We start from the raw sequence: 27,622 nt of genomic DNA on the forward strand, positions 1-27,622 counted from the left end.
GACTTCCCATAGCCACTTATTTGAAGATTTCATAAAATGTCAAAAGTCAGATTAAACAAATATAATAAGAATAATGTGTCATTATATCGGAAAGTTGTTTTTTTTTCCCACTAATTTTCTTTTGTCTTTTGGCAAAAGAAAAAAAAGCCATCTCTCTCCTGCAAAGAAGCCTGGCAAAAGATTTATGAACTTTGTTCAGCGTTGCTATAGCATGCTGTTTGAAATTCACAGGCTTGAACAAATGAATAAATATTCATCACCTCTGGTTTCTTCTTTTTTCTAGGTGCCTCCCATACTCCTTGATAAGCAGTTCTCTGAATTCACTCCAGACATTACACCAATCATTTTGGCAGCCCATACAAATAATTATGAGATAATCAAGCTTCTAGTTCAGAAAGGAGTCTCCGTGCCCAGACCCCACGAGGTCCGCTGCAACTGCGTGGAATGCGTCTCCAGCTCGGACGTGGATAGCCTCCGCCACTCACGCTCCAGACTCAACATCTACAAGGCCTTGGCCAGCCCCTCTCTCATCGCACTGTCAAGTGAAGACCCTTTTCTCACAGCCTTTCAGCTAAGTTGGGAGCTTCAGGAGCTGAGTAAAGTGGAAAACGAATTCAAGTCGGAGTATGAGGAGCTGTCCCAACAGTGCAAACAATTTGCTAAGGACCTACTGGATCAGACAAGGAGTTCCAGAGAACTGGAAATCATTCTTAATTACAGAGATGACAGTAGCCTCATAGAAGAACAAAGTGGAAATGATCTCGCGAGACTCAAATTGGCCATAAAGTACCGTCAAAAAGAGGTGAGTGTTGCCAGACCTTTTTATCAAAATGCCATAGGATTTATTCACAGTGATGTCAACTGGTACTCTAAAATTATGTTTGGGCTTTAGAGGCTTTTCTGCTTAACTGTAAAATGGATGATATTTATTCTTTGCCAGATTAATAATTTCAAAACACATTGAAGAATGGCAAGAAATGGCATAATAACTGGTGATGGCATTTGGCGAATGTGGTAAAATGTACACATTTACTGTGGTATAATGGAAAAACGGATGAATTTTAGAATCTCCATACTGAAAGTTCTGGTTCTGCCATTTATAACTCTTGTTACTTTAGAGGGCCTTGTTACTTTTCAGATCTCTTTGAGATTTAGTTTCCTCATCTGCTTAATGGATTTAATATTCATAATATTTTGCTATATATATTTATTTATACATATAAAATATATTCCTCAAAGATTCGTAGGAAGTATAAAATGTGTGTGGATGGGTGTGAAGGCTCTTAGTAAATTACAAGTCCTTATGTTAATAAAATACATTGTTAGAAGTTATTCATAAAAGAAAAGCCCTTAGTCCAACAGCAGATGAAAGTACTGAAACCTCTCACGTCTGGCTTAGTCTCTTGATTGGTCAGGAATAAGAAATTAAAGAAGTTAGTTGCAGAAGAGTTATAAATTTCTCATGAAATTTCCATGGATTTGAATATTAAGTAAAGAAAACTCAGATCTGTCAAACTCATCACAGAGCATAATTGTTTTTGTTTCCATTGCTGAGTTAAGTGAGTTCTCAAAAATCTGTTTACTTCCATCTTCAGAAAATATTGGTTCTGTGTTCACTCTTGAATTACAGTAATTATCTATTCTAGAAAATCAGTTGGAGAAAACTATATAATGTAAGATGAAAAAGAAAAAAGGACTTCTGAATAAAAAGTGTATGCAATTATTTTTTTGCAGTCAGCCCTGATTATTCCACATTAGTCTTGGCTGCTTTGTCTACTGCTACTTACTAAATATTTAAGGTTCAAAATACCTGAATTTACTTCCTCGAGTTTTTCCTGTAGTTCTTTGGCCAGTTGGCATGGGATCCTGAAACTAGTTGAAATGATCTTTTCCCCTAACAATGAAGGAAATAGCTTCTTTTGTGTGCATTTCCTCTGATTCCAAAATGACACACGCTAGTTTGAGCCACGTCAACAGTATCAACTCATTTTTTTTTTTTTTTACGCTCTTGTGTTTAGGGCTCAGGGACCTGATATTTTAACAGAACTAGAATAATTTTAATATACAACTATATGCAACTGATGAAAAACTTCACTTGATTAGGGGTTTTTATATACTAAATATGACACTTAAAAGTAATAGCATGTATGAGAACTGATAAAATGAGGGGCACCTGGCTGGCTTAATCCATAGAGCATGTGACTCTTGACCTCAAGTTGTGAGTTCAAGCCCCATGTTGGGTGTAGAGATTACTTAAAAATAAAAAATCTAAAAAAAAAAAAGAAGAAGAACTGATAAAATGAGGTAAGATATTGATGTGGCCTCAGAATTTGAGCTAGTTCTCAAGTATCTATTATTAACCCAGTATTATGCTTCTCTTTCTTTAGTTTTCTGTGGGGAGAGGGATTTAAGGGATTGACACCATAGTTACAAAGGTCTTCTCCTATGATATATCTGTTCAGGGTTGAAGCTATCCTGTGGATGGTGAGTGAGATGAAATTCCCAGGATGTGAAATCCACAAAATGAAACAAAGAACACAGTAGCAGCAACCAGCTGTGCTCACCTGTTGCATTTTTGTTTGCTCTGCAGTTAGCGAAACAACCTAGCTCTATTTTATGCCTACCCTGATTTTGGTCCTGATATCATAACTGATTTAACTTTGTCTTTGGCCACAATGACTTTTGTGAAAGCACTGGAACAAAATGCTCATTGAGTCTTTTACCATCCTCTCTGAATGGAATACTACAGAGACATTTAATCAAATGAAGCTGCCAAATTCTTGTCAAAAGGTTGTCCAAGACAAAAAATTTTAGTATGAATTTCTTACATATTAATATATGAGTATATTTTTACTCACAAATCATTTTTATACATTCTATTCATTCATTCATTTCTTCATTCATCAACTCTTTGAACATATATTTTACCAAACCCATGCCAGGCAATGCTCAGGGCACTTAGGACTCCATGGTGGTGTGGCTCTGTCCTAGAGCTTATCATCTATTACAGGGAGACAATAAAATGTTAAATCTATATTGTTCTCAGTTTTGTTTCTGAACAACTAAAAATTTTCATTCCTACTAAACATTTTTTTCTTTGCTTAGGTTCTTTTGTATATTCCAGGAATATACGAAGCATGTTTAACTTCAAAGCCTATTCAACAAAAAGCCACAAATTGAGTCCTTAGATGTGTCAGAAGCAAAGCTATAGAAAGTGATCATTTCTAAGACTTCTTTCAAGATGCTTGTACCTTTTGCGCATAGGAAGTTGCGGAATTGGAGGCTGATCATCCTTAATGATACAACAGGATGAAGGGTGGCTAAAAACACATACCATGTAATAAGAAAAAAAGAATTAGTAATATCTTTTAAAAGATACATTTTTTAAAAGACACTGCATTTGCATTTTCTCTTTTCATCTTTCGAAATGATAATGGAGAAAAAAATTAAAACAAAATTCCTACAGAGTTGTTCTAGAGTATCTTTCATTCAGTATTGAAGAGCACATTTCCCTTAGGTTGAACAGTTTTTCCAAAGCAAAGTAACACTGGATGACTAATAGCATTATTAAATCAAGAATAAGGTTTTACTTTCCTATAAATTCTTTGAAATCATAGGTCATGTTTTATGAAACATATTCCTAAATTATTTAGAAATTATTGACTTCAGAATACTTCATGTAAGATTTTCTAGTAAGATCATGTGTCTTAAATGAAATTCTGCGTTAGCGTAAATGTCTTGCCTTGTGTCTTTTTACCACATGTGTTCCCAGTTTTAGTTTAAAAATGTTTGTGGTTTGTCTTTGGTCCATCTCTTATGTTTTTGGAATGCCTTCTTATTAATCTTCACATGGCTAAGTCCCACTCACTCTTTCAAACTCATCTCAGGTCTCCCCTCCAACAGGGAGATTCCATGAAGCAATCCTCCTCCATACAGTCTCTGGGATAAATGCCCTTCTTCCACACATTCTATTTTGCATTGTATTGTTACGTTTTGCATAACAAAAAAAAGAGCATTGCTCTTTTGCTCTTCTCTTCTGGATATGAGTGTCAGGAACATATCCGTCATATTTACCAGTCATACTTCAATACTGAAAGATAGAAGGCGTTCAATATGAATGCACCTGAAGTTGCAGACTCTCTTAATTCTGGAAGGTTCCCTGCATGTTTCTTTGTCTGATTAAATTGCAGTGTTTAGGTTGATTACCTACTAACAGCCTTCTCATGAATTTAAATATTAAAACAATTCATGTCGCGGGGACTTGATTACAGACTTATTCTGGTACTTCTGTAATATCATCCAGAAAGAAAGGCCTGCATTAATTGAATATCATGGATGTTTTTATAGGCATAGACAGAAAGATTTTATTTCTATTAATACTTAACTACAAAACCTGCTGCGACCGCCACGCCCTCTCCCTGGATGTCATCCTGGTGAACATGTGGTAAATCTGATCTAACCAGAACTCCTAGCCTAGTTCAGCTGAGCACGTGAGATGATTTCATGACTCAGCTTCTTCATCATTAAGTCAAGCATGTCAACATTAAGGTGTTTTTTTTTTTTAATTTTTGCATTGCTTTCTTCAAAGAATGCAGAGTCTCCTTTTCCTTTCTTTCTTAACCCCCTTTTATTTTTTTTCTTCAAAGAGTAATCTCTTTAGTCTTACTCTGAAAAGAGAGCAGGGAAAGTCCCCTTCACCAGGGCTAGAAGCCGGCACCCCATTCCAGTGTTACTCATCAAAATGAAGAGTGTCAAAGGAAACTGGAAAAAAAAAAAAAAACAGAACCAAGCACCCACCCCCTTGGAACTGAGTCTCCTCTTGTGTATTAGATAAAGGCGAGGCGAGGCATGACTGAAGACGAATCTTCAACAAGTAACTTGTTCCTTGGTTCCTGGTGTAATGTTGGCAGATACAGAGTTTATGGCCGTTAAAATCACTTCCATGCTGTCACTGTTCTTGCCTAATATTTGCAAGATCAGTGCATGTATTTGGAGAGCTTGATGCATTCCTTAAATATTTTCACAGTAAAGACCTTACCTAGTTTGTTGCACATGGTTGCCCACATTGTGAAGTTACTAGTCCACATTAAAGAAGCCTAGATCTTGAATAATAATAGAAAGCAGTGAAATACATTATTTTGTGTGAAAGCATTACAATTCAATCTCTTTATAGCTCTTCAAATTAAAGTGAAAAAAAAACCAATCTTACATAGTCAACGGCGTATCTTTTTCAATTTAATTTTCCCTTTTGTGAAGGCATGTCAACAGCTTTGCAACATTAACTTTAAACTTTGGTACTAATCTGGGTTCTGTCTTATAAATTAATTAATGGAATTGTTAAAGAGGCAGGAGAAAAATCAACATTTGAACAGCCCACTATTCATACCCTTCTTATCGTTTGTTTATCTTGTCATGGAGCAATGAGAGAAATGTGAAGAGATTCCTGTCAATCAGATGCCATCCATAGCATCTGATTCCAAATATTGGAACTCAGTTGATTCCAAATATTCCAGAATCAAAGCTCTTCAAAGCTCTCAAGATTTATGGTTTTTGTTTCTTGATTTATTCAAAACTCCTTGATATGGAATCAAGAACAAAGAGGAGACATAGGGGGGTATATTCGGGGACTGGGGAACCACAGAGGATGTAGCCCTAACACAACCAGGGACCCCCTAGGTGGGAGAGAAGGAGAGGTGAAGGTGAGGGCATCAAAAGAGTGTTGGGCAATGGGAGGAACAGTTAAATAATAAATGGAGCAGAAACAAAGGAAATTTGTCTTCTTAAAACTGCCTAGGGCTAGACTTACCTCTATTTCATAAGTTTTGTTTTCTATAAACTCTTTATTGATAAGTTTATCATGACAAATTTTTTAATTCAAATTTCATTTGAAAAGAAGCAATAAATGACTGTTTAAATTTGAACTTGCTACTGTATGAATTTCATATTAAAAATGAATAAAACATACTACTCATGTTCTTTATCGACCTGAAATCTACACGGGAAGCTCCTTCTAGAGGTCCGTAGTCAGGTGCCATTTTGTGCTTATGGTAGCAACTGAGGAAAAGCAGCATTCTGTGTATGCATTTTTTATTTGGAAAATCACAGAGAAACGAATGACAACGTTGCTTCCCGGCCCTTGTGTCGGAACCTTGGGATGGCCCTGGCATACGACGGCTTTCTCCTCTTCGATCCAGCAGTAGATTTTGATGGTTCGTCTGCAGCCGCACAAAGCTTTGCTTTTGCTACAAACTAGGCAGAGAAGCTGACCAACTCTTATCATTTTATTATTATTATTGACCATTGGTTATCTTACAGTCTGTTGTTCCCCTCCTTTTTCACTCTTGTTCAAATCTAGGGTGTCTGAAATACACCTTTCATAATTTTCTTGTGCCTGGTAAATTCCACATCAAAGTGTGGATTATTTGGAGGGGAAAATATCTCAGACTATAGAGACACTATCTCATGGACATCAAATAACTATTCTAGAAGAATGGCAAAGAGAGTACTTTTAGGGAGAAGAATCAGAGAACGTACTGCAGACAGACAGTATTCCCCTCCATAACTCAGATCTTTCTGCTGAAGAAACTTTGAGACTCATTTATCTAAGTAAAGCTGATAATACCTTTGCCTTAGTTTGGTTTACTAATTTAACATGTACTTATTTATTTAAATTCAATTTGATATTATTTACCGTGTTCCTCTCCTTTTCCTCTCTTCTCCGTTTTGAACTGTTTTGAAAACATTTATGTCCTTCAGATGTCTTCTTCTCAAATACCACTGTCTCTGGGAAGCCTTCCCTCAACCTATTCCCAAGTCAAAATTAATTGTTGCTTTCTCTTGTTATGGCAGCTTTATTGCACATGTCGACTTTGCTTTTTATTTCTTTTCATGGGTTATTTCTCCAACGGAACTCCTTGCCTTTAGTCTTACTTCCTCCAGTCCAATGCCTATAGCACCACTAACGGTTTTTTTGTTTCATATTTTGTTTTGCTTTTCAAGACAATGCAAGTCCACAGCTTAGCATACCTCCTGGCATATTTACCCATGAAAGAGTAGCTAATTATTATTATTAATTATTACTATTATTGTCACTGTTTTTGTTTATCCCCTCATAGACTCCCAATATGAAAAGACTGAACACATACAGGGAAATGCTATACACCATTCAAAAAGGATTTGCTTCATCACTAAACGTTTTAATATTTGTAATGAATATTCATCTAAGCCTCCTGGGTCGCATTACACTTTTGAGTATCAAAGATAAGTTTATCCTTCTTCCAGTCCATTGGTATAGTCGTACTGTGAGCCATTTATATTAAAACATACACTATCCTCAAAAATGTTTACTGTGTAAGTGTTATCCGAACCCCTAAGGTTGTCCATATTCTAATGCTTCCGTTATAGGCTGTCAAAAGTAACTTATATTGTGTACTATATACTTGATTTGAATTTGTTCTTCTGACTTGTATTTTTAAATATATTTTAGGCATCAATATCACTCTCCCGCTACGCCTCAGAATCGGGACCTGGTATCTCAGCAGCTCTCGTAACAAAATGCGAGGCATACAATAGAATTCGAATACATGAGGCTACACTGAGTGATACAGATAATTATGAGACTTGTAAAAGCGATAAAAAGCAGCATTCCTCTAGCTTAGTTTTGTCTTCCACTCTTCTCCGGAGCACGCTCACTGACTGATTTCTGGGCCTCTGCCTCTCCGTCCTCCAGGCATGTGTGCACACACCTGCTGGCAGCCTGGATCCCAGACTCCCTAATACCTCAGCCCAGCCCCCCACTAGGGACCAAACATTCTGTGTCATGGATAAAGCAAATGCCTGTTCAGGACTTGTCAGCCCGGCTGACAGAATTCTGACAGGTCATTAGGCATTTAATTTAACACTAGGTTTTTAGAGCTCAGAATTCAAATCCCCATGAGTTTTTGTTTTTGGGGTTTTTTTGTTTTTTTTACAACTAATTAAATGACATGAAACCACTTTCTCCTGATTCATATCTGAAAGTGATTGGGTTTTTTGCCACAATTAAATATGAAATTGTAAATGTCCAACATGTTGTATAAATTTATCCTTTGAAACTGCATTCATTAGAAAGTGATCAATTAACATCTTACAAAACATAAAATAACTAATCTTAATTTTAAATGAGATACAAAACATATTCATTTCTGTATTTTATACTCCTTTAAAAAAGTACAAAAAGGAAAAGGTTAAGCAATTTATTTTCAGAGGTATACTCTTCTAGTCACCTGAGAAAAATGCGTATACCCACAGGATTAGCAACAATTTCTGATGTAGCTTTCATTTGCCACAGATATAAACTAAAAACATTAAGTTAATGATAATATCTTTGAATAATCCACTGTGTATTGAACACCCTCTCTCAGTCCTCAAATGAATTACTTTTCTGTATGAAACTGGTATTTCTGTCTCCATGATGATTGACAAGCAAGGGTAGCAAGAAGATTACCTGTTTTCCGTCATTCAGAAGCAGTCATTTCGTTTGTCAATGATGAAGAATGATTTCTTTGGTTTCTTTGCACAAAATTCACATTTACATTTCAGGGTTATTTTTCCTGGGTCGTTATTTAATGTCTCCTATTTTCTCTGTCTCTGATCCCTAAGCAAAATTAAGAATTACCAATTTTTGAAATTACCCATTTAACAGTTTATTCCAATTCACATTGTTTCTTAAACAAATTACAAAAACCCAGTAGATTGTCTTCTTGGAAATTTATGAAACAGAAACACTGTTCGCAAGAAATGTTTGATGGTTTTAAGATATAACTCCTGCTCAAGATCCCTTTTAAATTATGCATCAGAGAGGAAACTTTTTAGCTTATCCTTCCCCTCATTTTCCTTTGACCATATGAGGCATAGTCACAGTTTTTCTAAATAGAGGGTTCTTTTGTTTGACTTCTTGGAAACAAACATGCAGTAAAACTCTCTGGGATTTTTAATGCCTGTGCTATACTTTGGTGATTCGTGATTCTGAAGCTGTGTTAAGCATACAGATTGCTTCTAGGTAATACCGAACTGCTAAGACAATCACATAGGGTTATGTTCTTGTGCTTTGTGTCTCATTCTGTTTCCTTTTTCCCTTCAGCTTCAGGAGCACATAGTGGTAGTGACTTGCCCTCGGCAGCCACAGAAAAAACCGAGGCTTTTTTCCGCTCTGGTTTTCTTTTACTTTCCTCTGGACTCGAGCTACCCAGTTGTCAGCTCTCAGCATGTTTGTAAAAAGACCTGCTTTTCCTTTGACCACTGCTTCATTTTTAAATGATAGACACTATTGTTTTTCTCCATGGCATTCTCCAAGCTCAGTGATTTCTGCCAGGCGGCTCTGGGACATGCCGCCCGGAAACTCTTTTGCCACATTCTCCTCTTTACCTGCTGGGGTGAGGTGGGGGGAGGGGTAGCTGTAAATTTTGTTGGCATTAACCCACAGAGAAGCTAGATGGAGGGAATTAGGTGGCTCTGGCCAAGAGATGCTCTTTCTCTCTCCAGGTATAATTAATTCCACAAATGTCTCTTCTGTGCCAAAAACCGAGGGCAGCAAAATGAGATGACAGCAAGCCCTAGGCCAAGTTTAGATTTCTTCTAGAACCTTCCGAGAACCTGGAATTTTACTCTTGCTTAGGTAATAAAATAAAGTCCATGTGTGTGTATGCACTAACATACTTAACCATGCAGAAAATGCTGACTATGAACTAAAAATATCACTGTAGCCAGATCTCACTAACACTTTATATGCTGCCTTGTTTTATAAGGACACTGCTGATGTTTCCCTCATTTTTGTCCCTCCTTCCCTCCCTTTCTTCCTTCCTTATTTAGTCTCACTCACTCATTGAAGAGAGCCCTTACTATTTGCTACTCGCTGGTGATACCCAAATCAAAGACAAAAGTCTTGCCCTCAACTAACTACCAGAGTATTAGGAATGGCAAACAAGTGAACAGCTATCGCCTGGTCACAGAAGCTATGGCGGAGCTGCCTTCCGGAAGGCCTGGAAAATGGTTCCTAAGTTTACCTCACTCTTCCTGGAGAAGAAAGTGCCTTAACTGAGCATCAGTGGAAAACTAGGAGTCATCCACGCAAAGAGGTTAGGAAAAGGCATTCCAGGAAGAAAAACCATGTGCAAATCATGGAGGCAAAAAAAGTGGCAGGAGCAAGGAAAGCACCTTCATTGTCCTCTGTGCTCATTGCCACCCCACGGCCTCCCTCCAGCCCTTCTCTCTGCTTGGTGTGTGTGGATGGCTTCTTTATCACGTCTCAGCTCATATTATCACCTTCTCAGTGAAGACTTCCAGAACACCCAATCTAATTACTATCTTCTTCCCCCACCCTTAGGTGTTTCCTTTCATATCACAATGCTATTATCTTCTTGGCCCTTAACAATATCTGAAATCATTTTATTTATTTGTGTCTTTAATTATTTTTTGTCTGTCTCTCTCCCCTGTCTATGTAGTATCATCTTGTCTGACTTGATTATCACTGTTAAGTCCAGTGTAAGTCCAGAGGAAGTCCTCTGCTTGGAACAGAGGAGTGCTGAGTAAAGGATCACAAGTTAGGGGATGTGGCGGAAGTGGACATGAGAGAAAAAAGACAAAGAATAGGTCTCAAAGGAACATGGATTTTATAAAATCCTGTGTTATTTAATCGTGATTTAAATATTTAAATCAATATTATCTATACTATTGTCTCAAACTCTTATTATCCAAAGATGAATTCATTATCTTTCTCTTTAAGCCTGGTTCTTCTTCTGTCATCTCTGTCAAGTAGGAGTTAACTAACACTCCCAGTTAGTCATGTTAGAAAAATTTGAGTCATCCTTGATTATTTTATATTCATCACCTCCAAAAGCTTGTTGTGATAGATGAAAGACAGCTGCAAATTGAGGTGCCATCTAATTATCCTTCTCTTGAGTCAGAACCTACCCTGGCTACCTGCCTGACCAATAGAATGCAACAGAAATGACTTTTTCTAACTCCCAAGCCTTAGTCGTCAGACGCCTTGCAGCTTCCACCTAGGCTCCGTGGAAAACCTGAGATGCCATGTAAGAAGTCTGGCTGTCCTAAGGCCACCACACTGGACAGACAATGAGTAGTCCCGCTTGCTGATAGTCACAGATGAGTCCAGCTTCAAAACTGTTCACTCCAATGACAAGAGTTGTAAGAAAAGTCAACTTTGACCTTTGCCCCACACCCACACCCCAGGCAGTCCTCTAGCTGAGTCCTACTGAGCAACTTCTGTTGATGCCATGTGAAACCAAAGATCAACCACCTCAGCTCTGTCTAAATTCCTGGTCCACTGTTATGGACTGAATATTTGTGTCCCCCCCAAAAAATTCCTGTATTGAAACCAAACCTCAGTGTGATGTTATCAGGAGGTGGGGACTTTGGCAGGAGATTAAGCATGAGGGTGGATCCTTCAGGAGTGGGGCTAGTTCGCCCTTATAAAAGAGGACGGAGAAGCTCCCTAGTCCTCTTTCCACCACATGAGAACACAGCAAGAAGACAAGGTCTCACCAGACACTGAATCTGTGGTTTCTTAGGCTTCCCAACCTTGAGAACTATGAGAAAGAAATGTTTCTTTTTGAAGCTACCCTGTCTGTAGTCCTTTGTTATAAAAGCCTGAACTGACCAAGACATCCACAAAGCTGTGAAATATCATAAATTGTTGTTTTAAGCCGCTAAGTTTTGGAGCATAGATAGTTGGGGCTCTTGTTAATCACCAAAGCCCGCCAATCTTTCTGCCAATTACATTCCCCCATATTTCCCAAATCATTACCCTCCCTTGCAGCCTTACTCTTACTGCTCTGTTTCAGGGAGTCTTAGGCTAGTGTGTTTCACTTCGTTGCCTTGCATCCATGGCTCCAATCTCATCTCATCCAAGTTCATGTAACATTCCAGAATACTTAATATGTAAACATTCCCCACATTAAAATCCTTCTGTTAAAATATAATAGTGCTCCCCGCTGAAGCTTTGGGCTCCGACCTTCTCCTATAGCCGAGCCCTGCAGGCTTCTGCCATGTAAAGGCCTGGGGTGGAAAGAAGAAGAACCTGAAGGCTGCCCAGGAGGAGTTTGTCGAGCTAGCTCTAGCCGACAGCCTCACCTGCACCAAGGAAAGTACACCTCACGTGGCGGACCAGGGCTGCAGCCAGCAAGGCTGTCTTCATCTCCAACCATGACCACTAAAGGGAAGTGTTCCAAGGCTGCCCCCTCAGCACACCAGGCCCCTCCCTGTCCCATATTCATTCTTGAAGAGAGGACCTCACTTGGGGCTCCAGGCTTTCCCATCACATTTGCCTCCCACGTGACATTGGTATGCGGTATTTTCTGTATATGCTAACTCCATTGCTCCTTCCGGCTCACTGCCAATAAACAACTATTTAAGGGGGAAAATATACATATATATATATATAATATTACTATGTTATTTTTATTGTGACAAAATATACATAATATAACATTTACCATGTTAACTATTTTTAAGTATACAATTCAGTGGCATTAAGTACATTCATGTTGTTGTGCAACCATGACCACCATCCATCTCCAGAACTTTGTCATCTTCCCAAACTGAAACTCTGTCCCCATTAAACACTAACTCCACATTCCTCCCGGCCCCAGGCCCTGGCAACCACTGTTCTACTTTCTGTCTCTATGAGTTTGACTAGTTTAGGTCCCTTATACCAGTGGAGTTATACAATGTCTGTCCTTCTGTGTCAGCCTTATTTTACTTACTATAATGTTTTCAAGGTTCACCCATGTTTTAACATGTGTCAGAATTCCCTTCCTTTTTAAGGATGAATAATATTCCACTGTGTGTATATGCCACATTTTGTTTATCCATTTGTTGATGGACTTGGGTTGTTTCTATCTCTTGGCTCTTGTGAATAATGCTGCTGTATTATATTACTTTAAAACCCTGACCTGATTCCCTCTCCCCTACTTTGTAGATCCTCTAAAATAAAACCCAAGCTCCTTAACAAGATACATCATATATGGACCCCAACCTCCTACTTAACCTCACCTCTCATCCCTTCCTGACTTCTGTTTTATGCTCAGCAATTCCACATTGCTAAGATTTTATCTCCTATGCTGTGCTCTGTGAATGTTACCTCTGTAAGTTTTCTTATTATTTTATTACCTTGAAACGTAACCATTACCTCTGGCTAGATACTACTCACTCTTTAGGATCTTAAGACTCAGGGTTCAGAAAGCCCTCCCCCCTCCCCAATTTCCTCTCTCAGGATGAGTTTTCACTTCCTCTTCTATGTCTGGAGCATGTACATTTACCACATGATATTATAATTAATCATTTACATGTCTCTCCTCTTCCCAAGACTGTGAGCTCCTTGAAGCCAAGTACTGTGATTTTTCTTTTGCTCTATTCAGCATCTATGATGGCCCTGGCACATGGGACGAGCTCAGCAAATGTTTATTGAACTAATACTATTTTTCTCAAGTCAAACAGTCCCTTTTTATAATATCTTCTTGGTAGTCCTTGGAAAAGATTTTATGCTACGGAATAACTTGATCATTGGTGAGGAGAAAGTAACAAAGCTTTGTGTATGATTTTTGCTGACTGGCCCTTGTGTTTATGGCACTGATAAATGCCATAGGGAAGGACAAGAGAAATAGTAAATACCTCCTTTGAAGGGAAAGAAGATACTATTAAATAATCTTTAGGTAAACATACAAAAAGAATTATTTTGTACGACTTTGCTTTTTTTTTTTTCTGTCTTTCTCAAAGATTTTATTAAAGATCTTTACAGATTAAAATCCAGTCTCCAGATCCAGCTGCCGATTTTGCTTTTAGTTATCTTAACTAAATAATTACTTAACATAAAATAAAATAAAGTCCTTTTAATAATATTGATTAATTTCCATCTCTATCCCATATACAGTTTGACTCGTATCTGTTCAAACAAATGGCTATATATATTATTTACATAGCATTGATCCTGTGATTACAGCGCTTAGGTGCCAGGAAGCTGTAATGGCTATTAAAATATAACTGAGATATTGTTGTATCGAACCATTTTATTTTCTGTCCTTTCTATGTACTTTCTTGTCTTTTTCCATTCCGGTTTTACTTCTATTTTATCATTCTTCGTGGGCTAATGGTTGCTGACACAACTCTGGCTCAGGCTTTGGCTCTACAGGCAAAGATTTGAGTTTTGCAGCTTTTTCTGTTAAGAAAAAATAATCAATATCCCAGGACTTACAAACAGCATTGGCCTTTGTGATAAGTCCAGTAATCTAGCTTCTATGGGGTGACTGTGGCATTGAATGTCTTAGGATCTTGGCAAACCATTTTGAAAAGGGCAATGAGCGAATATGCAAGAAAATCTGTTATCCAAGAATATTGGAGAATGAAGAGATCTAAAAGTAATGCAAATAATGTTCCAAATAGTTGAATTTTAAGGGACAACACTTTTTTGCTTACATGTATGAAAAATCATTGGCTGGAAATCTAATGTTATATATTACCTCCTTTTTAAACAAAATACACAGAACATAATTAACCTTTTCTTTATAATTCAGAGCTTTAGAATGAACCTTGGTTATTATACTCTGTGATCTAGTTGTAAGTTTAGGATTTTTTTAAACACCGATATTAATAGCTCTTTCTTTCAGCCCATATGAAATTGCAGAAGAAATCTATCCTTCTCATAGTTTTGAAGTCTTTCTCCTCATTCTTAGGCTTTCAGTTATCAGTTCTTGTTAGTGTCAATGAAGCTGACCTTTTATATTTATCTATTTTACTCAATTTTGGATTAATCAATTCAGGTAGAAGTGTGAGAAAATAAAGGCAAAATTATCTGAGAGAAGGCCTGAGGACTCCTTTATAATTATAGGGCAAAAGATATAATGCCTGAATACTATGACATTTACCAATTACTGTAAGACCTTTTTTTACTTTCTTGAGTTTCAGATGGCTCAAGGTTGTCTAACAAATTACTTGTATTTGAAATGAATTTGTGTGTGTGTGTGTGTGTGTGTGTGTGTACAAATAGATAAGATAACATGTTATGGAAATGTTTAGACCTTTTGAAAATTAAAGTACAATTAAATAATGTGGAGCAATTTCTATAGACATCATAGGAAGTATTAACATTTTAATTAATTTAACCAAGCATTTAATATATTAGAAATTATCAACATGGGAACAAATGGAAGAAATGCTGCTAGCATTTAGAGAATGATTTAATTATAAGAAAAATACAGCAAAGTTTTTTTAAACTAATCATATTAAATAAACTTAATTACTTGCTCTAAACCAAATTACCTAGTTAAGCAGTGAAAGAACATTGATGATGCTTATTTTTGCTCTAATACTTCATGAAATGCTTCACCAAATTTTCATGCAAAATATGTTGAAATTGCAGGGGTTTGAACTGCTTTCGCAACAGGCAATCAAAAAGTGTTAGGAAGGTCTTCATGTCCCTCTGGGGGGGGACATTCATAATGGGGGAGGCCACGTATGTGGAGGGTAGGAAGTACATTAAGAAATTTCAGTACCTTCCCCTCAATTTTGCTGTGAGCCTAAAACTGCTCTAAAAATTTAAAGTATTTTTAAAAAGTCAAATCTTTTTAATAAAAAGCCTTATAAATAATGCTAGACTATGCTTTGTGTGCCAGTAAGGAATAGACTCCCTACCTCATTCTCCACTATCATCTCCTTCCCAAATCTTGAATCCTTATCTTTGTGAAATTAGTGATTGGTGTCCTTACAGGAAATCCTATAACTCATAATAAGCTTACTATATACTAAGAGGTAGTCTTGATTTTGTTTTGTTCAGCTTCTGTGTCCACTCACCTTTTCCCCAACCAAGGATGTTTTCAGGTGGCCACCTGAGAGTTCCTTCTACAGACAGATGGATGTCATTCTGCTGTTATTTATAATTCGATGAGAATGTTTTTTTTTTTTCATTACTGCAGTTTTTCAAAATGTTAACAAGTATGGAAAGGGGAAAATTCAAATTTATGTTGTTGAATTTGACTTTTTTGTTTACTGTGAGTAATAATGAAAACAAAACAAAACAAAACAGAATTACCACTCCCTGTATTGGTTGTTTTATTAGTTTCCTCTAAAAGTTCTAATAAGTGTCCAAAATATATATGTATACTTGAATATTTTCTGAAACAGAAGATTAGCTATTCTTCACTATGTATTCTTTATGCTAATTGCGGAAAATGAATTTTACATTTTAAATGATATATAAAAATAGTCATTAGTCTTTCTTATGTATTCTTGTATCTCTGTTGTAGCTTTAAAGCAGAACCAGACCCAGAAATACAGAGAGCACACTGATGGCAGCCAGAGGGAAGGGGTAGGGGGTGGGCAAAATAGGTGAAAGGGAGAGAGAGATACAGGCTTCCAATTATGGAATGAATAAGTCACAAGACTAGAACACACAGAGTAAGGAACATAGTCAATGATTGTATAAAAGCGTTGTGTGGTGACAGATGGAAGCTACACCTGTGCTGAGCATAATGTAGAGAGAAGTTGAATCCCTATGTTGTACACCAGAAACAAATGTAACGTTGTGTGTCAGCTATACTCAAATAAATAAAGGTGACAGGGTGCATAATCTATTGGGTATTTCAAATTTATTTCAAAAGTCCTAGATTTACATATTTTGGTTCACATAATTACTTTCAGACAAACCTATGAGATATCAGATTTCCAGCTATATGTAACTGGAGAGGATCCCAACGACAGAGCAGAATTGGAATCAAGAGAAAAGCAAAGACTGTTCGTTTGTGTCATTCTACAGTCAGAAGGAGTTGTAAATTAAACTACAAAGAAAAAAAATATATATCTTTCAGTCCTTCGCCTCACCATTTTCACTCTCTTTTCCTTCAGTGACTTCTGGTTAGATCAGTCCCTTAAGGGGAGCCTGTTTTTCCTGCTAAAACATCCTGCAGAGGTCACTCATTCCTACCGGCACTCACCAGATCAACCTTCCAAGGATTTATTCAACAAGAAGTTATGGAATACTTCCCATGTTCCAGGCATTTGCAAATTATTTGTATCTGAAAAAAGTAAAGCTTCAGGCTGAACTTGGGCCTTTCCGGAAAGTTAGAAAAAGCCCTCTTGGGGACATCTGAGCCATTCTTCTATCGTCACGGTGATGCTGCCAACAACTCGAGCAGCTCTACCTGAGACCATTCTGATTATAGATGTAAAAGATTAAAGCAAACAAAACCACATCAATAGTACTTGGTAGGTGCTGAGCGACGTTTTGAGCCCTTTCTAATAAAGATTCAGATTTCTTTAATCCTCACAACAGCCACAGGTTCTATCATTATCATCATACTATTTGAGAGATGTGGAAGCGGGGTCTCGCAAAGGTGCGCGCCCAGAGTCAGGGAGCTCCCACGTTTCAGAGCCAGAATTCCACGCAGCCTGCTTCCACAGTCCACACCGCAACCACTCCACACACTGCCCTGCACGCTTGTAGAGCGACTGCCAGCATCTGGGGATATTCGACACCCAGCAGTGCGTAGCTTAGGAACTTTAAGTTCTTTCTCATTTGGGTTTTAGTATTCGATGTATTATTATGAAGTTGTTAAGATACAAAGTCACTGGACCACCGCCCCGCCTCCCGAAATAGGTTAATTAGGAAGCACACTATTCATAAAATAAGGCCAGGACTATTTTCCCAATTGTAAGATTAACAGTCAGTAACACAGCCTGAAAGAATTTAAATATACGTTAGTGGCCATTGCATGTTCAGAGTTAAATAGAGAAAGTTTACTTGCCTTTAGTTTGATTAACTATTGCAATGCTGCTGTTTTATATAATTTTTTCATAATCTACATGGAAAAACTCAGTAAAAACCCCATGTGAGCATAGCCAATACTCTATACTATTCTCATTTGTCTATAGACATGTAGTTTTTATACTGAAAAAATATAATATATTTCACTGGTTGAAATAAATCTACAGCTGTTGTAAGTTGTGGAGATCCATAACCAGACTTAATAAAGATATACTTCATGTTCATATTATTATAAAACAGAAGTCTTATTCCATTTCAGTACTTTGGATAACAACTGATTTATGATACTGAAGTGGAATTTCTATAAGCGTGTCCTTTGGCAGAATAAACTGTGTGGTTAATAAACCCAGTGATTAATTTTAATGGAATAGATGATTGTCTTATATATATTACCTTACATGTGGTATATACAATTTGCTAAAACCCATTTAGCATATGGCCATAAAATTGCCTCTTTTTCTAAGACATTATTTTGCTTAATTGCAAATTTCCACATGAATCTCCTCTGTTGGGAAAACCTTTCTTCATTCCCTTACTAACTTATTCATGCTTATTAAAGTGATACCTAGTCACTGTTCAAAAGAAAAAAGAAATGAAGAAAAAATGAAAAAAAACTTTTAATTATACTTTATTTTAAAATTTTTGATTCTATCTCTTTCTCCTTGTATCTTTTTCTTTCCAAAATTGAAATCTTTACTTTTATAACCAGAAAGTATCCTGCTCCCCTATTTTTTTTCATTATTTAATTTCACTTCTTTTTAAGAGTTTTAAGAGTTTATTTAGGTTTTCCCAGTTTCAGGAAATGTTTGCTGTTCCTTCTTTCCCAGAGCTTAATGTGATAAGAGAAAAGCACCATTTTATATATATATATATAATTTAGAATTACAAAAGAAATACCTAAATATATGCTCAGTGTACAAATTTCAAATGGTTTAAAAGCAGTGGCAATAGTTATAAGCTATTCCAAATTCCTTCCTCAAAGTTAGGAATTATTGCTGAATATATTAGGGGAAATACCCCTGGAAATTTGTCTGTGCACACACTCACACCCCACAACCCCATCCACATGCACACAGAACACACACATCCTAGACACATACAGGCACACATATTCAGTTTTAAATGGTTAGGTTTTTATTTTTAAATGCATATAAGTGGAATTATTCTGTATGTATTCCCTTGTGGTTTATTTTTCCTTTCCATTAATAGGTCATGATGATATTTAAAATATTATAATTACAGATTTCCTTCATTATTTTTAGTTTTGTATGAAATTCATAAATAAGACATAAATCACTTTCTTCATAAATCATTATTTATTTAACTGATTATTTATTTAACTGATCCTTGATTGGCAGACATTTATGTTTTCCAAATCTTTCTTTAGTACAATAGGCTTCAGTGAACTTTTTGTAAAAATATCTTTGTACTATGAGCCAGTATGTCTGAAGGGTAGATTTTTAGAAGAGGAATAGTTCCATCAAAATAGGTGTTTTATGAAATTTTATAGATCAATTTTTTTCCCATTAAAAAGACAATAGTTTATACTCTCACCAATAGTGGGTAAGAGTATCTATTTCCTTTCACACCTATTAACCCCTAGATAGTCTCATTCATTTTAAATTTTACAAATCTAATAAGAGGAAATATTTATTGCTTTCATTTACCTTCATCAAAATATTAGCGTAATTGATAATAGTCATATATATATTCATTAACCATTTGTAGTTTGGGCTTGTCTTGAATGATTATATTCTTTATCCATTTTTCTATTGGATTGGGTGTTTCTTTTTATTGACTTGTAAACATACTTTGTATATTATGAATGTCAATCATTTGCTTATATATTGCAGATATTCATCTGTTTGCTGTTTTGGTGTACAACATTTTACAGTTTGCTGCACTCAAACCTATCAGTCATATACTTTATGTATTTTCAAATATCTGTCTTGTTTAGAAAGGCTTCCCCAAATACAATATTATAAAGATGTTCTTCCATATTTTCTTTGTGTATGTGTAGAGAAAGATCTTGCCAGTGATTTTTTATGGGACTCATATAGTACAAACTAAGGTGTCACAGATCCCGTTAAGTATTATTTTGTTAGAATATTTCCAGCTTTATTGAGATATAACTGAGAAATTAAAATTGTATATATTTGAGGCATACAACATGATGACTTGATACACCTATACATTGTGAAATAATTGCCACATTCAAGCTACTAATACATTTGTCAACTCACATAATTACTTTTTGTGTATGTGTGGTAGAAACACTTAAGACCTACTCTTAGCAAATTTCAAGTATGCAATACGGTTTTATTATTGTACCCTTTGACCTAAATCTTCTCATTTCCCCACCCCCACAGCCCTTGGCAGCCACCATTCTAGTCTCTGTTTCCATGAGTTCAACTGTCTTAGATTCCACATATAAGTTAGATCATACAGTATTTGTCTTTCTGTGTTTGGCTTTATAGCCATTATGAAAAACAGTATGAAAATCCTTAAAAAAATTAAAAATAGACTTATCATATGATCCAGGAATTCCATTTTGGGGCATGTGTTCAAAGGAAATGAACTCAGTATCTAGAAGAGATATCTGCACATGTTCATTGCAACATTATTCACAAAATTCAAGGTATGGAAATAACCATCTGTCAACAGATGAATAGATAGAGAAAATGTGATATATTTATAATGGGATATCATTCAGCCATAAAAAGGAAGGAGATCTTGCCACTTACAAGGATAAACCTGGAGGACGTTATGCTAAGTGAAATAGTCCCATCAAGTATCAGTGAACCCTTCCTCCCATCCCCCTCTCTTAACTATCCCCCTTTTGTACTCTTACAAATCTCTATGATTTCATACCCAACTGTCTCATATTTACTTATCTGCATTTCTGTTCCCTCAGTATGTTCTTAAGTTCAGAGATTCTGTCTTATTCATGTTTACTAACCTGTTATTCATGTAATAATAATGTCACATAGCAAGAGCTCATTTACTAACTAACATGAGAATGAATAAAAATAAAATCAAAGTAATTGTTACTTGGTCTTAAATTCATGCATTTATTGCTATGTGTAAATAAAGACTACATGTTTTGAACTCCAAATACTACCATATTTTCTTGTGTACTGATTGGAAAGACTAGGACATCTTGTCTATGAGAACATTGCTGAAAACAATGTATTGAGTAGCTCTAAAAACTTAGAACTTTAAAAATATCTAAGCATTTTATATATAAAAATTTTATTCTTCTTATATGGTATCAAAGAGATTGATATATGCAACAACTTTTGGGTTAAGTGGACCTATCAAATCCCTAATGAGTACCTTAAGTACTGGTAAACATCCAGTACTTAAGTCAGTGGGCAAGCAAATTTGAGTCTTCTGGTTATATCCAATTTGACCTACCAAAGAAGATAATCCATAATCTTCTGCCATAATATTCAAATAAATGTTAATATGATAATACTGAATCTTGAATAGGACTTTCTGCCTGAAGAGTCATAAATTAAAATAGCCCACAAATTGCATTGCTCTTAAAATAGGAGACGGAAGCATGAAATGAGAAAATTAAAATTTATTCAAATAAAATTAATTGGAAAATATTTCTTCTAAGTTATTTATAAGCGATTCAGGTCAAAGTTAAAGTTGAACAATCTTTGAACATTTAGTAACATTTTTGAAGGTAAAATTATGGATTTACAATGTTCTAAAATCTACCTATCTGATTGGCTGGTCATTCTGGGATGCTTTATAATGCTCAGGGATACACAGCAGGCTCAAGCACACTGGGCAGAAACTCCTTTGTAATACTCTAATAAGAATGGCATAGGATAAACCCTAAGATCCCCTTTTTGAAAGCCCCAGACTTTAACAATCATATTGAATTATATGTTTTGAATGTCTCTTTACAAAATCCCTAGGGACATTTTTATTAACAGTCTTCTGCATTTCAAGAAATGAGCTACTGTATAAGTTTAAAAACTTAAAAATATAGATAGATAGATTGATAGGTAGATAGATAGATAATAACAGCAACCCTAAATTTACTACTGCATTTGCTAAATTATTTAAGACATTGTTGGAGGAAAAACCATATAGAAACTAGAGGTTTTTTTCCCAGTCTTATTTAGCAGTGAACTATTTTCTATATAAGAAGTTATGAAAAATGGAAAGGTGCAGGCCATAATGAAGAAGCCTTCTTCCTTCTTTAATAGAATAGAGCTATTCATAGTCTGGCTCTTGGAAACCTCTGTGTCTCATCTGTGAGGTTAGGAAGAAGCAATTCTTTTGGCAGGATGTGTCTCCTAATGGTCCTTTTCTTCAAATTCTTCCAAGTATTCATAATAAATATCTTGCCAGGCAGTGGCAAATATGTTTAAATGACCCCGTGTGTTTGCTGTGTAAATCATTGACAAATCTGTGTATTTAAAGATTAGACTCCACCAGTTGTTGAGTTGCATAAATTTCCTGAGCTGTGTCTCTGTATATTAAATATATATCCCTAAAGAATTGAAAATGAAGTATAATGTACCCAAGTAAAACTCTCATTAGCAATATGGGAAATATGTGTTCAAGTGAAAAATGGAAAATTATACCCACTCTTGATTAAAAGTTGCATAACATTATAAGTGCAAAGAATTAGTTTTATTGATACTTACGTGTATCTGTCATTTTAACTTCATTACCTCTTTAAAGACCCTATCTCCAAAAACAATCACATTTTGAGGTATTAGGGGTTAGGACTTTAGCATATCAATCTTGAGACAACAAAATTCAGCTCATAACAGTCTATAAGGAAAATTTTCAGCTATATCAGAACTGAAACTCAGCTATAGAAATGAGAGATATTACAAAAGATGTTTTTCCTCTGAATTCTAATTTAATCTCAGACTCCTATTCAGTGTATGATCCAGGCCCCCATTACTAATAACCTGTGTTGGCATGCAAGATAAAGCATGTTTTCCATCCCTGTTCCTACATACCAGAAATATCTACAAAGTCAACTGCAATGTTAATTTCTAAAATTAAGCCTATGTTGCTGCCTAAATGCTGTCTGTCCTAACCCATTCAATATCAATATCACAAACACGAGTGTTCTCTCCCCATCATGCCTCATTTCCAATAATCAACTTTTGTTAAACTCCATAATACTTTTTGAGTTTGTCCCTGCTTCTAAACTGATACATAAAACATATATTGTCATTGCTCACTGTTCCCCATCTAAACCAGTGGCTCTCAATTTCATTCTGATTATAGCCAAAATTTTACAGAGCTTTCCAAGTTTGTAAACAATTCTCATTATTTCATTAACTATTTCACAGACTTACGTATCGTGTGTTATTTTGTTCTGTTTTGTTGCCTATCTCCCCAGACAGACAGTAAGCTATGCTAAGACAGGTTTTTTTTTTTTTTTTATCCATTCATTCCAAAGTCTGAGAATACAACCGATATCCTGACTGATGGTTGAACATATCTGTTGAACTAATCAATATGAGGACATTATTTAGCTTTCCCATTTGTAGTTCTTCTCTCACTGAAATGATGTTATTGGAAAACAATAACCAGAAGAACAGGATGTTAGCCATTTTTTTAAGAGCATTAATCATATGTTTAGAAACCCTTTCTTTAAGCATTTATGAGTCTCTGTATGAGTGACACAATAAATTTCATTATTATGGGCAACATCTTAAGTCTGAAGTATTTTACCATCTTTTAATATATTAATGAACCAGTAGCAGTCAAAATGTAGATTTAAATGCTTTGATTTGTAAAACAAAGGTAGTATTCTGTTCTAAAACTATCATCTGATATCTTTATCTATTAGCTGCTCATTTTTTGTGAAAGACTCCAGTATAAACCATCTTAAATCTCTAAATCATGTTAATTCACTAATGACAAGTAAGTTCTATTATCAGTTTTGAAAATTGTTCTTGAACCTGTTTCTCTCTCATATAGCTTCCTGTAAAAACATTGGGAATATGAAATGTTGTCACGGGAAAGAGCTAGTATCTCCTGGCCAGCCTCAGTTCTGATGTTTTTGTTTTCTACATATGGATATTACCACTGTAAGTCTCCACGTCAGAGAGTTAAACTACTGTGCATGTGCTTATAAATACATATTCAGCCTATGACATTTTACCACTCCCCACACCAAACTTCTGTTGCACCACAGTCTTCTATATGAGCCTAGGGACAAAAAAAAAACAAAAAAAACCTCACTTAGATGTACCCAAGAGAAGCAGCTATGAGGAAAATAAACTCACAGAGGACAATTTAAAAATAAAATTTTTTTCCAGCTTCCTAGTTTAAAAATATCATGCTTGTTGAGGCTTGCAATGATTAAAAATAGCCCTTAAGTAGAAAGATTGTGTTTTTTTAAGATCTGTTTATTTGAGATTTTATGTCAAAAAATATTTAAGAATCAGCATTCATATTTCATCCCTAAGGTCTTATAAGTCCTCAGAGTAAACCACCCCACCATGTATACAAAATTTTCTCTAATGCTTTGAGATTCAGAGTTAGTATTAACCACTTTCTTAGTATGCCATGTAGGCTCGGAGTTCAACTTTATTTTGAAAAAGAATTAACTCAGTTTAGAAGTTTTCCTATACAAAACTTGACTAGAAACCCAAGGTCAGTGTTCTTCCCATGAAATAGCCCTTATTGAAAAATGTATGGCAAAGAAATCCTTGTTCATAAAATGAAAAAAAAAGTTGGTATGAAATAGAAGTGTAAATTTAAATGAATAGTTTTAAGGTCTATTGATTTGTAACTTTATGATTCGAAGTTTCATTTTAAAATTTAATTTAAATTTTAGTAACTAGAGGTCTTATTGGGAATTTCTAGTGGTAAGATAGAGATGTATTTCTGCAATTCTTAGGAAGGTCACTATTTAGTCAAATACATTCACCAATTTAAACATTTTCTAGTTCTTTTTGTCCTATACCAGGAAGTACTCCCCCTAATGAACTTGTTCATCTTATTACTTGTCATGCTTATATATTTTTTTAAATTTTAATTTAATTTAATTTTTTGAGAGAGAGAGAAAGAGAGTGGGGATGAGGGGCAGAGAGAGAGGGAGGGAGAGAATCCTAAGCAGGTGGAGCACTCAGCACAGAGCCCGAGGTGGAGCTCGATCTCATGACCCTGAGATCATGACCTAAGCCAAAAGCAAGAGTCGAACGCTTAACCAACTAAGCCACCCAGGGGCCCCAGCTTATATTTTTTTTAATACGTAGAATCTCCTTAGAGTGTAAGGGTAAAGTGATAGCCCAAGCATAACTGCGTCTCAGACGCTATCCAGGAAGTAACAACAACCACAGAAGGTACTTTCTCTTGGAAAAAAAATTAAAATATGTTTAACCACATTTGTTCTCTGCCATTGATTTGCAGCTAAAAGAGAAAAAAAACACTTGATGTAATGAACACTGGGTATTATATGCAACTAATGAATCACTAAATTCTACCCCAAAACTAAAAATACACTATATGTTAACTAAATTGAATTTAAATAAACAATTTTAAAAAGTAAATAAACAAAAGAGAGAAAGAAGAGTTTACATGTTCCTCTTAGTCTTTAAAATACACGCAAAGTAGGGCTCGTTCTGCACGGAACACTGGGTGTTATACGCAAACAACGAATCATGGAACACTACATCAAAAACTAATGATGTAATGTATGGTGATTAACATAACATAATAATAAAAAAAGATTAAAAAAATAAATAAAATAAACACAAACACTTAAAACGACATATTTAATTCCAACAAAGGCTTGCCAAGTCGAGAGGCTCTTAAGGACATGCCAAAAGCCTATAGGTAAAAAATTAATAGGAAACCTTAGGCATGCCGTTGGCTTCTGAGAAGGAGCGGGAAACTGAGGCACATCCCCATGGCTTCTCAGAGTCATCTTGCTGGATCTATCATAGGTTGGTAGGGATAGTTCCTGGCCAGGACTCAAGTCTGGCCGCTGACAAACTTCCAGGAGAAGAGAGAGAGACTGGTTTGCATATTGCCAATTCTGGATGATCACCAAGATCACATTTCAACTGGTAGATTTCCCAGGTGTCTTGTGTGACAAAACTGCCTATGATGTCATAATCCAATGAATAATAATTTCTTATAAGGTCAGATGTGATGCCCAGAGTAGCTCACACATGATTGAACCTACTGAGCCCACCTCTTTCACTATCAAGTTGCAAGTGAAATGTAGAAATATCTGTCACTTGTTTTGAGCTGTGTAATGTCTGGATGCAGATATGTGCATTGGGAAGGGAGGTTAGAAGTAAGAAAGAATTGATAATATTTTTGTGCCTGGTACGGTGATAATTACTTTCGATATTTTGTCTCATTTTATTCTTAAAAAAAGGGCAGCTACTTTTATCATCTTCATCATAAAGACAGGTCTTTCTGGCTCTGGATCCTAGACACCTTATATAACACCAGAGTATTCTCCTTGTGAAGCAGAAGATTCTGGCATTCATTTGCTACTATTTAACCCCAGCAAAGAGGAGTTACCTTGTTGGTTCCTTTTAGGTGTACGTATTGTCACAGGAGACCTGCAAGTCTAGCCTACAAATGACATGTCTCAGCTTTAGCAACATCACGTAGCTCATATTACACTGTCTAGCCATATTCAGGTGAAGATCCCAGGAAAGGATGGACAACTCTGGAACTGAGGCACAGACAAGTTTTTCTAGGTGCAGACCATGAGATCCCTGCAAATCTATTGGGACACTGAAAACTATTTCAGGGGAAGAGAGATAAGGATCACATTGCTTTCATCCATTTATTGATGCATCCAAACATATACTTATTTCTCACTCATTAAACAAATATTACTTGTGCCCCTACATTTGCCAGATGCTGTTAGGCATTGCAAATGCAGAGGTGAATATGACAAGTATAGTTTCTGCCCTTATGTAACTAGTAGTCTCATAGGAGAGAATAGCATAAAAAAATAATTATCCAAATAAGTGTATTCATGCAGACTTTGTAAAGTATGATGAAGGAAAATATCAGGAGCTATATAACAATGCCAACAGGCAATCTGAACTAGTCTAGATGCTCCAGACAGCCTGACTGAGGAATGGGAGGTAAAGAGGTAAAGGAATGTGAATGTATGAAGGGGGAGAAGGTTATGCTTAACATTGCAGACAAAGGGGGCATCCTCTGGGGGTTTCTCGGGCTAGAGTTCTGAGAAATTCTGGAGAGTGCTAGGCAGGAGCCAGATCAGACACGTCCTCTTTAAGAAGTTCAGTTTTCATCCTAAAAAGTGCAAAACTTTTAAAAGGCTTTCAGCAAAGGAAGTGTCATGATTAGACTTGCGTTTTGGAAAGATTACTGTAGGTGCTGTGTTTAGAATAGACTGGGGCAGAAAACTAAAGTGTTTCAGACAGGAAATGACAGCAGCTTGGGTCAGAGTGATGGGAGCAGAGTGAAAAATGCAAGTGGGGAAAGCATACTCTTCAGTGCTTGCTTGCAGATGTGGAGGGAGGGAAAAGGGCATGGAAGGATGGACTTGGACGTGTCCTACAGAAGAGGTGAAATTGCGGATTCTCATTAAATACGGACACTACACTCATCTCATCTTTCTGGGCACTTGTCTCTTTTAGCAGGGAAAATTGCTCCACCAATCTTTAGAATCAATAGGTGATTCCTCTCCTTGACCCTCTAGAATTTTTGCCTTGTCTGGAAAGTTCCAGAAAAGCTAAACTGAACTGTGAAACAAAGCACCCAAGGATTTTTTTTTTTTCCTCTTTGGATTCTCTTTCTTTTCCCCTGATATATGACCAAGCC

At 36.1% G+C, this 27,622-nt stretch overlaps 1 protein-coding gene across 5 annotated transcripts in view; it reads left to right on the plus strand.

The window, feature by feature from the left end:
- The window catches only part of TRPC4 (transient receptor potential cation channel subfamily C member 4), a 191,475-nt gene that overhangs the window by 82,283 nt on the left and 81,570 nt on the right, over positions 1 to 27,622 (plus strand). For all 5 annotated transcript variants that reach the window (XM_078070424.1, XM_078070423.1, XM_078070422.1 and 2 more), the window contains one exon: positions 284 to 802. In XM_078070424.1, coding sequence (XP_077926550.1) covers positions 284 to 802 — 519 coding nt within the window. The remainder of the gene's footprint in view (positions 1 to 283; positions 803 to 27,622) is intronic.

Source organism: Halichoerus grypus, chromosome 4 (genome assembly GCF_964656455.1).
Source record: "Halichoerus grypus chromosome 4, mHalGry1.hap1.1, whole genome shotgun sequence".
Classification (NCBI taxonomy): Eukaryota; Metazoa; Chordata; class Mammalia; order Carnivora; family Phocidae; genus Halichoerus; species Halichoerus grypus.